The 23404-nt window shown below is 41.9% G+C and overlaps 1 protein-coding gene across 2 annotated transcripts; it reads right to left on the bottom strand.

The window, feature by feature from the left end:
* Positions 1-270: 270 nt before the first annotated feature.
* Positions 271-23271, bottom strand: edaradd (EDAR-associated death domain). Of its 2 annotated transcripts, none has more exons than XM_085476796.1 (6): positions 23088-23271; positions 12954-13012; positions 12537-12579; positions 11223-11299; positions 3158-3206; positions 271-2144 (listed from the first exon to the last, which is right to left on the bottom strand). In XM_085476796.1, exons 1-6 carry the CDS (start codon positions 23143-23145, stop codon positions 1750-1752), a joined length of 681 nt encoding a protein of 226 aa, XP_085332922.1. In that variant the 5' UTR covers positions 23146-23271; the 3' UTR covers positions 271-1749. The 2 variants fall into 2 exon arrangements, with proteins under 2 accessions (XP_085332922.1, XP_085332923.1); XM_085476797.1 differs by having other exon boundaries at positions 11223-11296.
* Positions 23272-23404: the final 133 nt, after the last annotated feature.

Genomic DNA, 23404 nt, shown 5'->3' with positions numbered 1-23404 from the left:
GAGATGGTCTGTAATTGTTGAAACATCCCTCCATACAAGTGATTTAACCCACGGTCCATTCCTTCATACCACTTGATATGATGAGTATAAAATTCTAACAACCTCATTACATTACATATAGGTAAATACAATGATTACTAAAATATGTGATACTCACGGACTTGAGGCTCTTGTATCAGGTTATGGAACACACCTTTGAGATTGTTCTGATATTGCAATTCAATATTTGAAAACAACAAAAACATTGACAAGTTGTTTTTTTTTTACATGTTTATTTCATACTGATAAAACAAAAGCTCTTAAAAATACTTTGCATGCTTTTTAGTTTACAGGTTATTTTCTTTGGGTAATTTTACAAAAGGTGTTTGACTCCAATAAACTAATGTTTATAACATGGCTCTACTTTCAGCTTTATGCTAATGTTTAGTATTCAAAAAGTTATGAAGGGGATCCTGTTAACATGGGCTCATGTTCCCCCCCCCAAAACCCCCAAACAGTAACCCACACCAATAGAAAATCCTATTTGGGGGGTGGGGGTATTCTTTGCACCTAGAGCCATGCTAGTGTTTCTGAAATCAGGATTTCCCTTTTTCATATTTAGCTGAACAGAAAAACGGAGACAGTGAAGGTTGACAGGAATGAGTACTTTTGTAATGGGGTGGGAAACATTTCCCTTAAGAACTCAGGAAACCATCAGATGTATGGATACACTGTCTCAGAACTAAGTGTGAAATTAATCTCTTCTACCGCAGCGGTCCCCAATCCCTGGTCCACGGCCTGGTACCGGTCTGACTCGTGGTACCGGGCCGTGAGAGTTGAGGCTCGGGTGTGAAATTTGTGTTTTTCAGGGTTGTTATCGTGAACTCTGTTTCCCTGGGTCTTTCCCGTGTTGTAGTTCTGCGTCTTCTTTTGAAAGAAATATTTACGCGTGTCCATAGCAACCAGAGGGGATTAAGGAGGACGTTACTGTCAATGTTGTTGGTGTATTTCAGGAGGACGCTGCTAATAAAGTTACACAGTTACACAGTGAATTTGCGTTTATTATTATATTTACAAAACACCAGCGTTTGTGTCTCGGTCGGATCATTGAATTTTGTTGTATTTATCCGCCACACCTCAAAGTCGTAAAAACATTGTCTGACATTAAACCGTCCGTGGAGCAAAAAAGGTTGGGGACCGCTGTGTTAATGAACAAGTCAGTGGAATCACTATGTCTAAACTGTCCCATTACGGTGAAGCTATTTCAGTGTCCAACTCCAGTGTTTTGTCCTTTAACTTCTGTTGTTGTTGAGTTGCACTGCACAGTGACATCTTTCTGCCTCTGCCCAGGTATTATGAAAATCTCTAAACAGCCTTTGAAACACAGAAAGTAAGAAAATGAAATTTTGCAGCATTGACATCAACATCGTTGCTTGAATTTGAATAATCCAACTCCATCTGATTTAGTTAATGTCAATCTTTAACACTGCTCCGAAGACTCAGAATCTGCGGCAGGTGTGCCAACGTCAGGTCACAAGAAAGAAATATACTGGTGATCTGCATGCACCGATCAGATCTGTGACTTTGCATTGTATTCACTATATCCAGAACAGCGTGAGGTCAGTACTGTGCAATATTCTCTACAGACAGGTTCGACAGCATTGTTTTATCCATTTCACAAGCTCATTTACTAAAGATACAAAAAACTGGTAGCATGTATCAAAGCTTATGAAAATTAGGAAATCAAGTACAACCCTGAAAGATTAAGAGTCAAATTGATTGTGTGTGTTGCCAGCGCGACGGCCAATCCTTCTCTATCCAGCTCTGCAGCAGTCGCAGCACATCAATGCGCTGATAGATGCGGCAAAGTTCAGTGAGCTCAGTGACCGTCTTCTGGTTGTAGCGTAACAGGAACTCCTGGGTGGGGCTGTGGGACAAGGAACCCTGGGTCCGATGCTCCAGCAGGGTCAGTTCGTCATAGCTCATCCCCCAACGACTCGCAAAGTTTTTCCAGTTTTTGATGGTGCAGTGGTTTGGATCCAATTTGAGCCGCAGCAAGTCCAGCAGATCTTTGTCGTTCATGAGGTCGCTGATTTTGGGAGGGGGTGCCGGGCAGAAGCACTTCTCGCAGGGGTTCGTTAAAAACTGTAGTTCTTTGGGATAGTCTGAACTCAGAGATGGACAAGGAAAGATTGAGTTAGCTCAAGCACATTACCAAATAACATTTGCTATCTGCTAACGACAATTTGCTAACAACTATTTAGCTTGTCAGTGTTTTCTGTTACGATGAAAAACAAACGCACATTTAACATGGAAAAGGTTTCAACACATCCAAGAAATCCCTTTGAGGCAAAAAGCTTATCAAACTGCTTTAGTCTGGGTGGCTGTAGCTCAGGAGGCAGAGCAGGTCACCTTCTCATTGGAAGGTTGGTCTGCTCCAGTCTGCACGCCAGATATCCAAGATACCAACCCCACTGTTAGAAAGCTTTTAAGCATGGAACAAAGTGCTTGTATGAATGGGTGAATGAAGCATGTTATGTAGAGTAAAAAAAACAAACCCGCTATGTTCAACAGTTTAGTCAACAGCTCTGCTCAAAGCACGAGAAGCCTTTGTTGTTTACAGCCCATCAGAATAAAAGTGTCACAAAAGGAGAGCGAAGCGTGTTGCAAAGGGGCTCTGGACTATTCCAGTTTTCATTGGTGAAAGGCAGGAGTGCAACCATTCACACTTAAATGTCTTTGGACTATGGGAGGAAGCTGGAATAACCAGAGAGCACCCACTGGTGTACGCGAGTCCACAATGAAAGGACTCAAATCCAGAACCTTCCTGCTGTGAGTGAACGGGGCTAAACACTGCACCGCTGTGTCATCCCAAGCTTTCTGAACTCAATGATGCAAAGCTCAAGCAGAGTGAAAGAAATGAGCATGAAGCTGAAAGCAGCAGAACAGGTCCTCTTTAATAATTTAGTCACGTATTCTTCTAGTTGTGTTGAGTACAACACAGTGCCCATCGTGAAGATTGTGGTGTGTTCAAACTCCTCTCCCAAAGTGTAACCATCATATGATTATTACTGTCAAATTTAAATCAAAGAGTAAAACTGCTGTTAGTCTGATAAGCGGTGTTTCAGTTCCTTCTGATATTTTCATTTAAAGGGTTCAGCACGAGTAACTGACCTACCTGGTGAAGAAGAAGTGGGGCAAGTGCATTCTTCCACATCTTCCACTGGCTGCACACAGAGAAGCAAAGAATGAATGGTAGGCACATGCTACTGTGGACTGGTCATTTTCCCCCCGGACTACAAACATTGCTGAGGGTATGTGAAAATGAGCGCTGCAAAGAACAACTTTACATTCACTACTCTGCTAAATCCAAATATGTCTGTGCATGATGGGATTTGCTGGGTGTCTCAGCAGGGCAGCCCGTACACCCAGTACTTCCATTCTGTGTCATTTTGCAGGTGCTGGTGTGTAATATTTGTAAAGGAATATACACCTTTTTAGCAAATACTACCATTAACTCAAGGTGGAGACATTGTTTTTGAGTGTTGTTTGGAGTGGTCGGTCGCAACCAAATATCATCAATGACCTTTTCATGAGTCGTGGAAAACATACGCAGCAAAGTAGTGAGGATATATTTTACGGAGGACAGTTATTAAAGCAACCCTTTATACTTAAAAATTATAAAGCTCATTCAAGCTGCTGTACTTTGCTTCAGAGCCGCTGCAGTAAAAGACAAAACATTTGCTACACACGGGCATGAGGCAGAGTTTTTACATTTCTCCTGCTGATGCCTCACATCCACTTTTGTGTTGGCCTCAGTGCTACTGCATCCTGAACTGCAGGAAGTCTATACATGTGCTGTCAAAGCCATGAAAATGAGAAAGCAGTATATGCCCATACTTGCAAACTCTAATTACTGCATTAGTGGAGTGAGTAAGAAAGACAGAATTACAGCTTAATAGATTTCATTTGATCTTTTTGGTGTTAAAAATACTGCAGTGCATGTACCAAACACAAGTTCTGATGGCCGTGATGTGCAGTTTGGTAAAGTGCCCCGTGTGGAGCGACGTTGTAGATTGCAGCACTATAGCTAGCAACTCTAACTCTATGTACATATTTAGCAGGTATATTCCTCAACTGGATTGTGGATACTAGCATGCTGTGGATGAAGACAATATGGACCATTAATCCTCACCATGTCCCGGTGTCATAAGAGAAAGGATTATGACCATTCCTGGGACTGAGGCAACCATGGAAACAATTTAAATCGTTAACAATGTGAAACGTTTACATTCCCTACAATCGTCATGGCTGTAACGCTTCACAATGCTTGTACGCTGAGAAAAAGCTAATCAGCCGTTTGTTTGATGCTGTGGTAAATTTACTGCCTTTAGTAGTCGCTGCAGTTCGGTTAGAGCAGGTTCAGGTTTCACTCGGCTGCAAATGTAGATCAGAGGTTTAGATGTGATGCTTTTTCCTGGCTGGTGCTAATAAAACATGTCTCAACAGAAGCCATGTTGCACAGTACATCAAGGTCGAGCAGAGAGTTGAGACGCTGTGCTGGAGGGGTGTGAATATTTCACCAGTGGAGAGACTGGAATAGACTGGAATGGGTCAAATCTTCTGTCCCCTTTAAGCTCGCTACCGACAGCAGCAGCACTGTTTCCGAGAGCGCCCTGAAATGGAGTCATGTGAGCGCTCTTCCTACTGTGCTCGGTCTCTGTTATTAGCAAAGTTCACAGCTGCACCTTCAGTGAGACCAAACCACATCCTGTATAATCACAGCTTAAAATAAAAGGTTCTCACAGACTATGCTCTGTGTCTTTAGATCTGGTGAATAATGTTTGGTTGTTGGCGGTCGTATTTTCAGAGGATCCCCACCCATTGGTGCTAACCAGTGCATTGCCACGCTGCCACTGTGTTCTCTTCAAGCACAACAGGGAACAAAGGGAGAGATCCAGGTTTGTAGACTGGAAGGACACCACAGCTGACGGTGTGTCCTCCCTGTTATAATCTGTTTTTGTGCTGATATGTGGCCATAGGAAACGTTTTGTTATTAACTGCACGGGCCACACAGTTGTGCCAAATCAGGATAACCAATCACTTTCTGTAAGAAGCAAAGCATCAGTTTTTAATAAAGAGTGTCTAACAGTACAGTGCACGTCATGCTTTACTCTGTTCCTATGGACTTGTTACCTGTGAAAGGCATGTAGGGAATAAAACAGCTGTGGTTTTCATACAGGGAGTGCAGAATTATTAGGCAACTGAGTATTTTGTCCACATCATCCTCTTCATGCATGTTGTCTTACTCCAAGCTGTATAGGCTCGAAAGCCTACTACCAATTAAGCACATTAGGTGATGTGCATCTCTGTAATGAGAAGGGGTGTGGTCTAATGACATCAACACCCTATATCAGGTGTGCATAATTATTAGGCAACGTCCTTTCCTTTGGCAAAATGGGTCAAAAGAAGGACTTGACCGGCTCAGAAAAGTCAAAAATAGTGAGATATCTTGCAGAGGGATGCAGCAGTCTCAAAATTGCAAAGCTTCTGAAGCGTGATCATCGACCAATCAAGCGTTTCATTCAAAATAGTCAACAGGGTCGCAAGAAGCGTGTGGAAAAACCAAGGCGCAAAATAACTGCCCATGAACTGAGAAAAGTCAAGCGTGCAGCTGCCAAGATGCCACTTGCCACCAGTTTGGCCATATTTCAGAGCTGCAACATCACTGGAGTGCCCAAAAGCACAAGGTGTGCAATACTCAGAGACATGGCCAAGGTAAGAAAGGCTGAAAGACGACCACCACTGAACAAGACACACAAGCTGAAACGTCAAGACTGGGCCAAGAAATATCTCAAGACTGGTTTTTCTAAGGTTTTATGGACTGATGAAATGAGAGTGAGTCTTGATGGGCCAGATGGATGGGCCCGTGGCTGGATTGGTAAAGGGCAGAGAGCTCCAGTCCCACTCAGACGCCAGCAAGGTGGAGGTGGAGTACTGGTTTGGGCTGGTATCATCAAAGATGAGCTTGTGGGGCCTTTTCGGGTTGAGGATGGAGTCAAGCTCAACTCCCAGTCCTACTGCCAGTTTCTGGAAGAATAGAATAGCCTTTATTGTCATTGTACAGAGTACAACGAAATTGGAGTGCCACTCCCTCGGTGCAAGTTTCAATAATACATATAAATGTAAAATATAAAAAGTACAAAAAAAACAATCGTAAGTACTCAAACAATAGTATGTACAATATATACAGGATAGCAGCATTAATATAATGACAGTATGAATAGCAGCATAATATAATGACAGTGACGGTATGGAATAGGTTCAATTGTTTTTGTGCTTATTTACTACGGTGGTAGCTCTGGGAAAGAAGCTATCCCTGAATCTGTTTGTCCTGGTTTTATGTGACCTGTACCGTCGGCCTGACGGTAATAGTTCAAACAGTTGGTTGCTGGGGTGAGAGTGGTCCTTGATGATATTGCCAGCTCTGCTGAGGTACCGAGAGTTTGCAGTGACCTCCAGGCTGGGCAGAGAGCAGCCAGTGATCTTCTGGGCTGTGTTGATGACCCTCTGCAGTACTTTCCTGTCTGCAGCTGAGCACCCTGCATACCATGTTGTTATGCCGTACGTTAGGATGCTCTCTATGGTGGCTCTGTAAAATGTCACCAGCAGCCTCTCCTCCAGGTTGTTCCTCCTGAGCACTCTCAGAAAGTGGAGACGCTGCTGGGCCTTTTTAACCACCGCTGTAGTATTTGCAGTCCAGGAGAGGTCATCAGAGATCTGCACGCCCAGAAACCTCATGGAGTGTACCCTCTCCACACAGCTCCCATGAATGTAAAGTGGGGCCGGGTCTGCTCTGCCCTTCCTGAAGTCCACCTTCTTCAAGCAGTGGTACAGGAAGAAGTCTGCATCCTTCAAGAAAAACATGATTTTCATGCAGGACAATGCTCCATCACACGCGTCCAAGTACTCCACAGCGTGGCTGGCAAGAAAGGGTATAAAAGAAGAAAAACTAATGACATGGCCTCCTTGTTCACCTGATCTGAACCCCATTGAGAACCTGTGGTCCATCATCAAATGTGAGATTTACAAGGAGGGAAAACAGTACACCTCTCTGAACAGTGTCTGGGAGGCTGTGGTTGCTGCTGCACGCAATGTTGATGGTGAACAGATCAAAACACTGACAGAATCCATGGATGGCAGGCTTTTGAGTGTCCTTGCAAAGAAAGGTGGCTATATTGGTCGCTGATTTGTTTTTGAATGTCAGAAATGTATATTTGTGAATGTGGAGATGTTATATTGGTTTCACTGGTAAAAATAAATCATTGAAATGGGTATATATTTGTTTTTTGTTAAGTTGCCTAATAATTATGCACAGTAAGAGTCACCTGCACACACAGATATCCCCCTAAAATAGCTAAAACTACAAACAAACTAAAAACTACTTCCAAAAACATTCAGCTTTGATATTAATGAGTTTTTTGGGTTCATTGAGAACATGGTTGTTGTTCAATAATAAAATTATTCCTCAAAAATACAACTTGCCTAATAATTCTGCACTCCCTGTAGTTAGTGAGCGCTGCACTAGAAACATGAGCAATTCAATTACTGCTCACAAACTGATTTTATATTACAGGCCACATACAGCTTGATTTGATCTAGTGTGGACCAGAGAAACAACGGCTCACACACACATCTGTATATGAGACAAAGAAGCACCGTTTCAACTAGAGATGGCACGATACCACTTTTTTATGTCCGATACCGATATCATAAATTTGGATATCTGCCGATACCGATATGAATCCGATATAGTGTTTTTAATCAACAAAACTGTTTTTTAAATATCTTGCTGCATTTTGTATAAGTTCATACTCAAGTTTAAAACAACAATTACACTAAAGCTATTCTGTTACACCTGTATGCAAAAAAAAATATTTCATAGTTCAGCAATACTGATCAATCTAATAAACTTAAACCTACACCATCCTCCCTATTCTGGTATTTTAAAGAGTACTTAGTAGAGATGGACCGATCCGATATTACGTATCGGTATCGGTCCGATACTGACCTAAATTACTGGATCGGATATCGGAGAAAAATAAAAAATGTAATCCGATCCATTAAATATCACGAAAGCACCTCACAAAACTTGCAACACGCCGTAACTCACCTCAGAACGTTAGCACGTCGGAGCAGTATGCATCACGTGATAGAGCGGCTGTGGCATGCCGGACCTGTCGGTGGTCTGGATAGCATGTGGAGCTTCGCTAGCAACCCGGCATTTCATCTCCGACAAAGTTATCCCCGAGAGAAGTAAAGCAAGTGTGTAAGTCCATCTCTGAATGTTTGTAAAGCATTCCTGCGTTAAGCTTAACAAACGACTGCCTCTTCTTGCTGCTACTTCAATCATGAAACTGCTTAATGATCAGCTGATCAGCTTTTCTGTCGCGAGTCCGTGTCTCTTGTTTGCTTTTGGCCCACTTTGCACCAGAAAGAGGAAACCAGCGGCTGAACAACAGCAGCACGTTTAAGCTTGATCAGCTGTTGTTAGAATTTATTTAATATTACTTTCTACACCAGGATCTTTTTCTTCGTAGCTGACACTGGTAACTGTGCAGGGGCGGATCTAGCAAAGTTTAGCCAGGGGGGCCGATAGGGCATGAACAGGGAAAAGGGGGCACAAAGACATACTTTTCTTTCTTATTCTCATTTAAAATGTCGAGCTTTTAATAAATAATTATCTGACACCCAAAGTTTTAATTTGATGTAAAATGAATAGAAGTCCATTATTGTATATAGTGACTATTAAGTCTAATATATACCCTGGTAAGCTATAGTACTTTTTCCTTTGGGAAGGTACCATCTGTGCAGTCTGCAATTTTGTTGAAGAAAGATGTTGAATCTATTTAATATTTCTTGAAAAATAATTGATTTCTGTGCATTTTCTGTGCACTGCATCAAATTAAGGTTGATTACGTCGATTAAGCATCATGAGGTGGAGCGTGAGGGGTGGTTCCCTATTTTTTATTTATTTATTTTTGTTGTTGCTGGGAGTTGGAACCCTATTAGTTAGGTTGCTTAATATTTACGCTAAGTACTCTTTAAAATACCAGAATAGGGAGGATGGTGTAGGTTGAAGTTTATTAGATTGATCAGTATTGCTGTACTATGAAATATTTTTTTTTTTGCATACAGGTAAATGGTAAATGGCCTGCATTTGTATAGCGCTTTTCTAGTCCATAGGACCCCAAAGCGCTTTACACTACATTCAGTCATTCACCCATTCACACACACACATTCACACACTGGCGATAGCAAGCTACATTGTAGCCACAGCTGCCCTGGGGCGCACTGACAGAGGCGAGGCTGCCGGACACAGGCGCCACCGGGCCCTGTGTCCGGCAGCAGGCAAACACGGGGTCAGTATCTTGCCCAAGGATATTTGGCATGCAGCCAGGATGCAGCCTGGGATCAAACCACCGACCTTCTGATTAGTGGTTGACCTGCTCTGCCACCTGAGCTACAGCCACCGCCCCTAAAGCTATAACAGAATAGCTTTAGTGTAGTTGTTGTTTTAAACTTGAGTATGAACTTATACAAAATGCAGCAAGATATTTAAAAAACAGTTTTGTTGATTAAAAACACTATATCGGATTCATATCGGTATCGGCAGATATCCAAATTTATGATATCGGTATCGGACATAAAAAAGTGGTATCGTGCCATCTCTAGTACTTAGCATAAATATTAAGCAACCTAACTAATAGGGTTCCAACTCCCAGCAACAACAAAAATAAATAAATAAAAAATAGGGAACCACCCCTCACGCTCCACCTCATGATGCTTAATCGACGTAATCAACCTTAATTTGATGCAGTGTGAAAAAAAATGCACAGAAATCAATTATTTTTCAAGAAATATTAAATAGATTCAACATCTTTCTTCAACAAAATTGCAGACTGCACAGATGGTACCTTCCCAAAGGAAAAAGTACTATAGCTTACCAGGGTATATATATTAGACTTAATAGTTACTATATACAGTAATTGACTTCTATTCATTTTACATCAAATTAAAACTTTGGGTGTCAGATAATTATTTATTAAAAGCTCGACATTTTAAATGAGAATAAGAAAGAAAAGTATGTCTTTGTGCCCCCTTTCCCAGTTAATGCCCTATCGGCCCCCCTGGCTAAACTTTGCTAGATCCGCCCCTGCACAGTTACCAGCCGTCAGCTACGTAGAAAAAGATCCTCGAGTAGAAAGTAATAATAAATAAATTCTAACAACAGCTGATCAAGCTTAAACGTGCTGCTGTTGTTCAGCCGCTGGTTTCCTCTTTCTGGTGCAAAGTGGGCCAAAAGCAAACAAGAGACACGGACTCGCGACAGAAAAGCTGATCAGCTGATCATTAAGCAGTTTCATGATTGAAGTAGCAGCAAGAAGAAGCAGTCGCTTGTTAAGCTTAACGCAGGAATGCTTTACAAACATTCAGAGATGGACTTACACACTTGCTTTACTTCTCTCGGGGATAACTTTGTCGGAGATGAAATGCCGGGTTGCTAGCGAAGCTCCACATGCTATCCAGACCACCGACAGGTCCCGCATGCCACAGCCGCTCTATCACGTGATGCATACTGCTCCGACGTGCTAACGTTCTGAGGTGAGTTACGGCGCGTTGCAAGTTTTGTGAGGTGCTTTCGTGATATTTAATGGATCGGATTACATTTATTTTTCTCCGATATCCGATCCAGTAATTTAGGTCAGTATCGGACCGATACGTAATATCGGATCGGTCCATCTCTAGTTTCAACAGTACATCTGTTTTTCAACATGATAAAGAAATGCTGCTGTGGTAAACACAATAAATGTTAAACTGTAAGAAATAATCTAGAATTTAAAGACATTCGTGCACTGCGAGTGGCTGTTGGGAGGTTTTTATTATATACAGTTTAAACATCCAGTGGGCCAGTTCTGGCCCCCGAGCCTTATGTTTGACACCCCTGATGTAGTATAGTATCCTAATGTAAACAGCCCATGGTTCACCCTGCTGTTATCAGGTGAAACAGACACGTTGAATCATTTTGTGTTCAGTGTTGTCGTGCCACGTGAAACGTACATGTGTTAAATGCATGTGGACCATAATGAATTGTTACCATTGTTGTGGCTAGCCTCCGTACCACATCTGTTGAACCCTGGCACTAAAAGTGTGTCACGTGCATCAGAGCTAGTAATGCTGACCTGTCTTATTCTGTCTTCTGAGGAGGGACTCAGGTATCTCGAGGGCATCGAGCTGAGGTGCAGCGTCACAGCGTCTGCTGGAAACACATCACTACATGAGTGCGTTACAGTCAGAATGAATACATATACATGTGTACAATACAAATGCAGTTTTCAGTGAACAACACGATCAAACATCTTTCACAGTAACAGAAGAAAAGGTGCAAAAGCTCCGACTGTGGCCAGGTGCAAACCACCAGCCAGAAAGGAAGGCCACCACGTCGTCATTTACTCAGCATCACAGACACAGCTGCATCCAAAACGCCATCAGTACATCATCTCAGATCAGAGGTACTTTGAGTTGGTTGCTGTAAGAATGTGAAAATTTCAGCTCTAGCAGACTTTTGCTGCAGCTGCCTTCAGCTTTTGCTTGTTTGTCTTCTGACTCGAGTGGCGAGTGTAGCCAAACAGCAGCTTCTGCTGGGTGGACATCAGTCGACTGACTTTGACACTGAACAATATCCCGTTTCTTAAGCTGCTTTTGCAGTTAGGTCATATCCACTGGTACTGGAACACATCAGAGCTCATCCTGCAACTCCTACCAGTACTCGCATCACCACTAAACACGGGTTCCTACTGGTCTGGTTCCACTGGCACCACCACGTCGACTGATACTGTGGTGCTGCCCATCATTCTGATACCGGCCTTTTGACTGTACGTTTATCTTCGTAGCTTGTATAAACTGAACGTTTGAGACGTCCTACCAGACTGATGTCAGAATTGTTGGTAAAAATCTGTTAGGACAAAAAAATTCTAACATAGTGAATCAATGGAGCTCCCTCGTTTGAAAAGATCTTGCTTCTGTCTGCAGGTGACAAGGTCCCTTGTTTCTGCATTTAACCCAAACTTTGACTTTGTTAACAAGCAGACGGTGATGTAATGCTTAAAGCAGGCGGACAGACACACCAAGGTCGTTCAGAGCTTTACTAGAGTAGGTGAAAGTGTTTCTTACAAACCCAACAGCAACAGCATTAATTGATGTATTAGATGGCCAAAGCCATGCATTTGTACTGCCTGACTAACACCCAAGTTTCTCCGTTATCACGCATTATGTAAAACATTAGATCCAAGTTCTCGAAAAAACCAAAACATCTCAAATAAAATCTTTACTTCACATTTTTCTGAAAAATTAAAATGCAATTTAAGATAAATTGGTTAAATTTTCCATTTCTTAAAACTGACTTTTACATAAAATCCAATCCAGTTTGTAACTATTTTGATGACAGAATAAATATCCATAAATCCTTTATACAGCAGGCCAAAGCCCTCACTCACCATGGGGATCTGTTACTTGCACGGGATAATTGGCCTCCAAGGACTGTGGGACAGACAAACACAGACATGACGATATGAAAAGCAAACAGAACTGAAGACAGAAACCTGAGCAAGAAAAAGGTTGTCTACTTTGGAAGCTTCCTACTCTCTTTCTTCATGAGATAAAGACTGTAACTGAGGAAGAAAATTACTCTGGTGTGCAAAGACAGCCTGCTGCAACTTGTTCTTTGATGAGCCCTCGGGCGCTAGCAATCACAGCACACTGTGTTCAGTTATGGTACATTTCTTAGCAGATTACTGTAAGACTCTAAGGAAGAACAATGAGAAATCAGCACAAAACAAACTACATAGGAGACAAGTCAAGACAATGAGAGTGTTAAACACACGGCTGGAGAAGAGAATAATGAGGTTGCTCACAAATTCTGCCACAAAGCTGGTGGTGTCTGTGTCCTCCACAGGCTCAGAGCTGCTTCTGTCTGTTTCCGAAAAAAGGAAGAGGCTTTAATACAGTGAATGTTGATGTGGTCACCATTACTCATTTGATCTACTTCCTACTCCACAGAGACGGCCACAGTCAAGAGAAATGATTAGAAACGGTGACAGCTGTGCTGCGCTGGGCCGTGCCGGGCTGTACTGGGTAAAAGGTCATTTGAAAGAGTAAGAACAGGCTGCAACTACATTATAAGTAAAAAAGTGCAAAGTCTGAGTTTACATGTAGGTTTCCTAAACATAAGACAAAAGGTAAAGTCACCTGATAACAGTGCAAAACTCCTCTGAAACAATCTGGATATTGTTAGAGGACGACTCTGACCTCCAACAGCTCACAGAGCAGCACAAAGACGGCTTTTCAGCACCGCACTGCACTCAGGCCAAATACAGTCCTGAGCTGGTCTTTCTTGGGTTACAGCAGATAACTTACACGTGTACAAAAAACTAAACATGCAGAGCTACATAGTGTTTCAGTTTAAAGTCATAAGACATCCATGGAGCTCTCAGGACAACAAGAGTCAAGTAATGAAATATGTACGTTACACATTTCCACTCAAACGCCGGCGGATCAGGATGGAGACTTGCTTAAATATCAGGAGTCATCCTGGCAGTTTTCGCTCAGATTTAAACCGTTTTTTAAAGAACTGTATTTAGTAATAACGATAATCATAAAATGCTCTGATGGTGGGTTTTTCTCAATGTCAGGTCATGGTCAAAAACATTTCCAAAATAAAAGCTGGGTTGACCAAAACAAATAAAACATTCTGTTTAGACAACAATGTCGAGGGGAAAAAGATGCACAGCCAAAATGACTCAACCTCACGACTTCCCACTCTGTCCTTTTCTCCTCCTACTCAGCTCCCTGATTAGACACCAACACATCGTGGCTGACATCAGGGCACACAGTTACAATGCTCTGACTAAATAAATGAAAAATGACTAACTATTTACTGACCAAATAAGTCGTCAAGTAAAACAAAGTCCAACAAATATTTATTGAATTCTTTTATTGTGATAAGATGCAGGCGTGTAAATGAAAGTTTCCCACAGTAATGAAGCTCTTTGATGAAGGTTTATAAAGAAAAACAAAGCATTCACATGAATGTGTTACAGTTCTACAAAGACCAGCATAACCCAGAACAACCTGAATCCTTCGCTTAAATGTGGAATTCACAGTATTGGACATTTAGTTAATAAGATACATCCTGATGTTAAAGCACATATTTCTACACGTGCCTGTTCCACAGCCACGACCTGTGTGTGTGTGTGTGTGTGTGTGTGTGTGTGTGTGTGTGAGAGAGATCATGCACATTACATGTGCCGTATTGCCCAGCCTTGTGTTATGACATTATCAGGAAATAATAATAATCATTTTAAAAACCCTAAAAATGGCGGTTTCCCCGACTGATCCGCTTCCTCTGCTGTAATGAAACTCTTTCAGGTTGAGCTTCAGTTTTGTATCTTTGCAGGTGTGGGAAACAGAAACGATGGCACAAACCAGAGAAACGCTGCCTTTCCTTTACGCTTGCTAAAAAGTCCTCTCTTGAATTTAATTATCTGTCTTCATCAAAAAGAACTTGATGATGACACCGAGCGCTCCACCATCAGCTGGTCAGTCAGTATATCATCTGCAGTGTTTCAAACAATTGACCTAATAGTCATTATTATCTTATTAAAGTTGAGAGCTCAGCTCACCATAAAGCACAGGCTTAACTCCAAGTGGTATTTGTCAGTGTATGACGCTGCACTTCCTGGATGTCACATGATTATATATACTTATTACGTATACACCTCAGGTCTTGAAGTGACTGTGGATTTCTTGTTGGAAAAATTCAAACAGGGCAATGTTTGCTTAATGTCAGAAATTCTGATGTCACCTGATTACTGTAAAAAAGTTTGTCTGTTGATGTGACTGGACTCCTAGCACCAAAGCTGGATGTGCTAATATGCATTTCCATAGCTAAATGAAAACAATTCAGTCATGGGACTTGCCGATGACTCCCTGAACTATGTATATAGCTGCAGAAAAATACTCCTGATACTACAGCTTTCTCCTGCTAACTTGAGTTCATGTCACATCCATGGCCGTTGCTTCGCTGGTTTTATTATTTTTGAGTCTTTTCATTGTTTTTCCAGATTTCTTTAAGGTTTAGAGCAGGGGTGCCCAATCCCAGTCCTCGAGAGCTACCGTCCTGCAGCTTTTAGACGCATCCTTCTTCTGACACACCTGAATCAACCGAATGGCTTGTTATCAGGCCTTTGCCAAACTTGATGGCATGCTGAAGAGGTAATCACACCATTTGATTCAGCTGTGTTGGAGTAGGGATGCATCTAAAAGCTGCAGGATAGTAGATCTCGAGGACTGGGATTGGGCAGCCCTGGTTTAGAGACTGCGGCTACTTGTTGGACCGATCGTAGTGTGGGTTCCGTTTCACCCTTTCATGATCACAGATTAGGAAGCAAACTTGAAAAGATAAAGAGTTCTTTTGTTTTGATGTAAAACAATCAATGTTGCCATTTTTGTATTAAATTCAGACATGTGACCCATCTGAGGTGTAACTGTTAAAATGCTCAGCACGTGCATACAGCAGGGTACAGTTTTCTATGTTGCAACATTCAGTTCAGAACGAACTCAACAAAGAGTGAAGAAGGTCATTTAGTGTCAATCAGAACTGAACTGCAGTGGTTGTTCGATCAGCGACTGTCTGACCTCCTACATACATGAGTAACAATAAAGAGAACACACAAAGGACACGCAGGCTCTCGCCTTAAACATCACATTCAGAGTTTGTAAATCATTCATCCAACTTCAAATGTTTCCTTAAACTGAACTCATGTATTTGACAGGGAGCCAATGTAGTTTGGCTAAAGTTGGAGTAAATTAGGTGACTAATGGTTAAAAAAGACAAAACTATCAGCATATAACGTCGCTTTGCACCTCCGAGTCGTATAGAGCGTTAAGTATAGAGCAGGACCAGTCACCCAGTTATCAAGTGTAAGTTGAACCCCAGATCAGTGGAGCATTGTTTCTCCCTCTCTGGGAATGCAGAGCATGTATCTGCATGCTCGGGATAAAGTTCAAGAGATGAAATATAAACCACATCATAATACATTGCTAAGGGTCATAATTCCACACAGGTGAACCTAGCTTTTTTCCCTTTTGACCACCCATGTGTGCTGTGAAAGGATAAAGCAGTTTCTCAGCAGCCTGTGTAGAAGGCCTGTGCTCTGTCATGTGCTTCTTTCTACACATGAATGGAAGTGAATGGCATGCCAATACCTGACCCAAGCCACAGCGATGTCTAGACTGAAAGCAGCTAAATACACACCTTGTAAAAACTCGGCCTAACATACCTGGCCCTGGGTGGTACGTGTGTCTCCTTCATTATTCAGTGTGCATATTCCTGAACTGTAGAGAATTCAGCTGGTGGTGTAGTGTTTATACCCCTCCTTCAAAGCATATATTAAAAAGGACATAAAACATTTCGAAAAGGGCTGAACTTTCCAGTCTTTTCACTTTCTTTTCTGAAAGTGAGATGTGGTTCTAATAAAGAGTAGGCATCAGGGCGTAAACAGCAAAGACTGGCGGTGTGTAAAATTTGCACAGTTTACTTTGTGTGTACTTCTTTTTTTTTTTGCTCACTGTTTGCAGCACACAGACTTTCAGGGACCTGTGCTACAGACTGACATTACTATACCTAGGGTGTCTTTCTGTTATCTGGATTCACTTACCCTAATCTTGACTACTGGGATACTTGGTCACACATAGCTGGTATAACGTGCACAGGTAACCCAGGCTTTCCCCTGTGTGTTCACATGAAAGCGTGTAGGAGGTATCTGACCAATCTAAAAAGGGATGTTTCGTGGATCATATAAATTACACAGAAAATGATCCCTGTGAGTGTCACCTAGGGCTGGGCGATATGGCCTAAAATTCATATCGCGAAGCACGTGCGGTAACGATATATATCACGATATATTCTTTTCTTCTGTATAACGTATTTTCCACACTTTAAATCCTTTAATTTTCTCAAAAATCGAGAGTGGGCCTTATGTATGAATTCTGGTTCCTGCATTACGGCTGCCGTAGTGAGGAGCTTCACGAAGTAATCTGGGTCCAAAACTCTGTCAGCTTCAGGTTCCAAAGTCAAACGAACACAGAGTTAAAAACGGTCTAAATTCTTTCATCTTTAGTTAAATCATCAGTGTTGCTGCTTTATCGGGTGTAACAATTAAGTTTAACATCCATGCAAACAGAATTTATTAAATTTAACGGAGTTAGAAGTTAACAGGAAGTTAGATCGCTAGTTTACACCTAAACATTTCATAGCATGTTCTGACAGAGATTTCTGAAACTAATTCAAACGTACAGCTCTGCTGTCACTTCCAACATAAATGAAGACAGGAAACTAAACAGCAGTGGCGTTTGCAGGGTTATTGAAGTTGGACTACCTGGTATATAATGTTGTGCTACGTGATTGCTAGCGACACAGCTATGTTAGCATAACATTAGCACAGTGAAGCTGGAGGATGAACGCTAACTTTTTTTCCACTCATTAAAAGTTAACGTGAGGGATTCTGGTGGTCAGGGACAAATGCAATCGCATAGCAGGATGCTATACACGGGGCAAACTTCAGTCAGGAGAACAACTGAGATTATTCATCCACAATACGAGGTTAGTTATTAATATACTGCAACAACATGGGAACAGAACAGCTGCGAGAGAATTCAACATTAATGAATCAATGTTACAGAAGTGGAGGAAGCGCAGTTTTTGGCTTTCCCCATATTTCAACAGTGCTTCATCTCTTTGCTATGACTGTCTCCCGCCATAATTTGCAGATGATCATGGTTTTAGCCACTGCGATGCTTTCGACCAAAACAGGCGCAGCTTGATGACATCATCAACATGCGCTATGGCGATAGAGCGATATAGTCAAAATCTCTATCGTTGGCCAAATTTATATCGTTTCTATCGCCCACCCCTAGTGTCACCTACATTATCCGATGATTAAAAAAGTGATTAAAATTCTATGAAAAACAAAAATGTATACAAGTAAAAGGCAACACTGCTGCAGAAAACTGTTAATATGTTGACTTGGGTAAAAGAAACATTTCATTTCAAGTTAATTTTATTAGTGAGTGCACCCTCAGGGCCACTGCTTATTTCTAATGCAATGGCTGCACATTAGAGCTACACATCTTTAAACTGGATCCATTAAAAAAGTGTTACAACATTTTTATCTTCAGTTATTCGGTGGATGTCTGTTCTCTTATAGTTGGTTAAATTTATAGGTTTATATAGCTTCTCTCATTTATAAAAAGAAATGAAAAACAGATGCAGTATTGCAGATGACCAGCGCTTTGTCAAACCCCACAAGAGTAAATTTGCTTTTTTTCCTTCCAATGAAGTACTAATTTTAAGAATCATCAAATTTGAAAAGGTTTTGAGTCTTTGCCTTATTGACGTAATATTTATTTTCCTTTCCATGAGACACGTGGACAATCCTGTGCTAGCGACGGTAGCTGAATGGGTAGTTACGTCATAAAATAACAAGCTAGCAATTAGCACCATGTTCACTCACTCCAGTTGAGTGAATCGATGTGAGTAAATGTAATTTGAATAGAAAATAGGAATACGAGATTAATTATGTAGAATTTCAAAAATACCAGATGACCAATTTTACCGAAACAAAGGCCAACGGTGGAGGTTTACACAGGAACTCAGAGCGAGAAACGGAGTAGTTTCTTCTTTTAACCAAGAGTGCTAGCAACAAGTTTAAGATCTGATGTTTGATAACTCTAAATACAGAATCTGATCACAATCTACAGACGTTATATCCCTGGTACTGCTGACACATCTGCAAACCCGCAGGTATCAACAGTGTGAGTGCGTCACTGCGTATTATCAGACATTGTTTGCAGCTGTGGTTTTTCTCTGCATTGGTGTTAAAGGGGAAGAACATAACTTGTGCACTAAAATGACTAACATGTTTAGTGTTTGCACGATCCTTTTCAGGCTGTGTCCATGGATTTTTCCCCTTTGTAAATACAAATTTATAGCGTTTTTAAAAAGCAGTTGAACCTGACTCATGTCCTATTCCAACATCATGACCACTTTTGCGTGAACTGAAGCTCCACATCCTGGCTTAGCTTACAGAGTTAGTCAAGCTCTGCTCTAAATTACAGTTTAGTAATGGTGAAGGGACCTACAGTGTATACCTGGATCATATGGGATTGTAGACAAACAGCCATTAACCCACAGTCCAATTAACCACATGTTCATCATCCCGTGTCAAACACAGGATGTGCGTGAAAGTCGTTTGGCAGGAAAAACAAAGTGGTTTTCACTTAAAGGACATCCCACAGCAGAGCCTGAACGCTGCGTCTGCAGGCATATGCCACGAGCTACTGTTGGTGTCTGAGGTGAGACAGCAGAGAGGCAAATGTCTGTGACGATGGGTGACAACAAAGAAGGATCAAAGTATCCGCAAGAAGAACGGCTTCATCAGGGGCCCGTTCTTCGTACCTCGCTAAGTAAGTTAGCTGGATTTGATTGTTGACGATTTCGCGTGATCTTGGATCGTTCGGTTCCCCGAAGCTCATCCGGGACTTGCTGTCATAGCAACAGAGCCGTAAGAGTAAACCTGCTCGGGAGCAGGCTTACTTTATGTAAACAGGATTAGATCGCGGCCACGCAGGTATGCCCGCTTCATTTATACGAAAGCAACAGCGATATTCCACCACTGTTTCACCATAAATAAATAACATCAATGTAACTAAAGACAATGCAGCACTTGATCCTTTTATTGATGTCACACAGATACATACAGGTCATTTCCTAAAAAAGGGAAATGAACTATTAACATTCTATTACATGTATGTGATTATTACAGATGTAATTCATATTTCAGAGTAGTAATTGCAAATCACTTCGTGTAATCAAGATGAGAGACCACGGCTATAAAAGCCAAGGTGGATTTGGGAAGCCTGTTGCAGCCATGTCCTGTCCGTATACGCGAGCAGCCCATTGCGGAAGGTGCAAGATTGATAAGGAGAGTCCTCAGAATTCAGCGTATATTGCGGGACAGACAGGATCCTTTAGCTCAGCGCGACAGTGTGCTCATAGAGAGATATCGATTTTCCCGTGAGGGTATTATTCACTTAACCAACTTGTTGACGAGGGGGTGCAGGACCACCACCTGTCTTTTTTTGCTCTGCCCTTTTCTTGGTTGCTGTTATAAACAAACAAACAGATTATTTCAGGGTCTCTTTCCAAGAGACGACAAGCAATCTAAGAGATAAATATTACCATTCTGTAGAATATTCTTATATTTCACTTTTACTTGTTCCCATGTTCTAGTGGGTCCTGTTGTGGCTCTAATGTGAAAGAGGATATAATGTAATATAATATAATATGATATAATGTAATATAATATAATAAATCTACCCTACTGCCTACTGGTGTTGGCCAGAGGGACCGATGGTGCGATATGGCAGCCTGGCTTCTGTCAGTCTGCCCCAGGGCAGCTGTGGCTACACCTGTAGCTGCCTCCACCAGTGTGTGAATGTGAGAGTGACTGAATAGTGGCATTGTAAAGCGCTATATAAATCAAATCCATTATTATTATTATTATTATTATTATTATTAAATTACTTACAAGTTTAATTTGTCAGCAACTTCCTGCCAGCCCTCTCTCCTTGCTTTTGCAGCCTTTGCAGTGTTCCCTTGCGTTTTAATTAAACTCTGAAACTCCTGAAATCCCTCACTCAAGAGTTCTTGCTCTGCTGCTGAAAAACATCGAGCGCGCTCCTTCGACATTTTCGCCGACCAATCAGAGGGTTGCCGATCAATGTTTCTACTATCGATGCGTAGCCCCTTTTACGACACCCAGTGATGTCACATTACTTCATCCAGCTGTACTAATTGTGAACAACAGGTGTGTTCGGAGAACCGGAATAGCGAGCTCACGGTTAGCGCGATGATTTGATCTTGGATGTAGTAAGCAAGGTACGAAGAACGGACCCCTGGTCTACGGGGTGGTTTGTTCACAGAAGAAAGCCAAAGTAATTTGGAGATAAATATTCATTTTGGTGCCACGTAACAGGATTCGTCGAAAGACCTTTTTCTGCTTCTCTTTACAGACTTCTTTGTGGTCGCCCACGAGTCAGTGAAGGAGGACATCTTTTCTGCCAGAGTCAGTGAAACCTTCTCTGAACTTAAACTCTCATATGATGTGAGAATGTAGGCAAAGGGTCACTTTAAGGTCTCCAGCCTAACACTAGCTGCCATAACCAGCTGTTCAGAAAACAATGCGTTACATTGGTTTGCATTTTCCAGTCATTTCTATTCTGATTTCATTTTGCTCATGTTAAACTCGTTTCAGGTCACGGGCCACGTCACTGGCACACGGACACTTCCAGGACCAAAACCATTCTGAAACTCTCAGATTCATTTCAAATCATCTAAACTGTTTAGATGATTTATTTAACGTTTTCTATAACTCCAGTGATCAGCTACCTCTCCAGGACATGAACCTGCTGCAGATTCTAATAATGTATACTTTATTCTTCCCCGTAGGGAAATTAGTCCTCCGCATTGAACCCATTCACTCGGTGAAGCAGTGGGCAGCCAGCGCCCGGGGAGCAGTGTGTAGGAACGGTACCTTGCTCAGTGGATTCGAACCCCCGAGTCACGGGACGAACACTACCTACTGAGCTATCCCTGCCCTCTGCTTGGAGATGCGTCTAACAGACGTCAGTCAACAGTAATATTGAAGTGCATCAGACCCCAGGATTAGAGACTCCAGAGGCCATATGATTTCCATAACGCTGCTGGGAAGCACTGACGACTAACTGGTTAGCGCAACTGAACACCCTGCAGTCTTAGACTGTATTTGGGATATTCTCAAGGCTCAGTCTTATTTTAATATTTTATGGTAGTGTGCATAACTTGATATTCCAAACAAGCCATTCAAAAGCAAATGATGTGTGACTCATGCCCAGCGTGATGCAGCTTCCTTCAGACGTACACACACTGCTTTGTTTTTATTGAAGCAGAGCAGGGAATCCGTTCTGGGATGCTTCTGTGTATCTGATGGAACAAATGCTGTCCAGCATGACCTGGACTGGTCTCAATACTGGATGCTGTTCCTCCCTGATGAGTGCTAAATTACAGTAATAAAAAACTATAAATAAAATAAAGCAAATAGGTTAGCTGTGGCCTTCAGTCACTACCCAGCTGACAGCGCTGTCCACCCCATCATCATATCATTTGAAACAATGGTATTCCATCGTCCCTGTAGAGACCCGGAGAATCAGTGCAGGAAAGCACTGGAGAGTTTTTGGCACATGGCGGTGGCCCAACACCTCACTAAGACACATCAGTCAATATGTAAATAGATAGAACAACAAAACAGCAAAACCAGAATAAATGATTATTAAAAAGTGCGATTAAAACCAGAATGTGTTCTTTTTAAAATGCTGTGAAGCACAGCACGTATCAGTGATCAATAAAGCCATCAGTTACAGCACGCAAGAGGCACAAGCAGTCGTTAAGACACTAACACGGAAATACAAACCACAAACGGAGCCTCTTTCTAATCTGTCTTAGCCCACTAGACTTCGTTCTGTGGAACTGTGGTGGCCTACTCTTTTCCGCTCAGCATATCACTGAATGCGTGAAGGTCACACGTCACGCCACAGCTTCACTGGACAGCAAATAAGATGCCAGCGCAGAGGCCAGCGGGTTTTCCGCTTAGTCGAAAAAGGAAATTTTTCTAATTGTGGAAACTTTCTTGGTTGTGTGGTTAACCAACAAACGGATGCTGCTCTTCCTTTCCATCCTAAACGACGCTACATTGAACTGAATTAAGTTCAAAATACTTTAGATGAAGACGAAATCTGATCAAATACATTATTTTATGTGGCAACATGTCGTTTTAACACACAATAAACAATAGTGACAAATCTTAAGAAACTTTTCACGACACTTGTTGAGAACAGTTATGAATGAAACAACGGCGCTCTGACACGGACAGTGAAATGAATGTTTTACTCACCAAATGGTTCTTTGTACGCGTTCAAACTGCTCATGTTTGAGGCTGGGATGTCTCCCATGCAGGGAAATGTAAAAGGAGCGGACAGAAACTGTCTCCACGCAGTAAAAACACGCAGTTATCCTCTGCCCCGACCTCAGAGAAAGCTCCAATGCCACCCCAGCGGCGGCGACTCAAACAAATGAAACACCTCTGTGATGATGAAAAGGTGCGAGGATTAATGCTGCCTTCAAGGCCCACCCGTAATTTCCAGCCGAAGGCGGTTCATCTATGACGACAGAAGAATACGTCCTTGCTAGAAATATATGATGAAATATTCA

Source organism: Copadichromis virginalis, linkage group LG13 (assembly GCF_057382275.1).
Source record: "Copadichromis virginalis isolate Kocher_CV1m ecotype Utaka linkage group LG13, C_Virginalis_male_GT1.1, whole genome shotgun sequence".
NCBI classification, from domain to species: Eukaryota; Metazoa; Chordata; class Actinopteri; order Cichliformes; family Cichlidae; genus Copadichromis; species Copadichromis virginalis.
Note: the sequence above shows the minus strand (reverse complement) of the source record. Positions and strands in the feature narration are given on the sequence as shown.

Coding starts and splice junctions, on each gene's coding strand:
- edaradd (XM_085476796.1), bottom strand. CDS start 23,145: ATGGGAGACATCCCAGCCTCAAACATGAGCAGTTTGAACGCGTACAAA. Junction 13,013..23,087: donor CGCGTACAAAGAACCATTTG/GTGAGTAAAACA, acceptor TTTCGGAAACAG/ACAGAAGCAGCTCTGAGCCT. Junction 11,300..12,536: donor GCAAGTAACAGATCCCCATG/GTGAGTGAGGGC, acceptor ATGTGTTTCCAG/CAGACGCTGTGACGCTGCAC.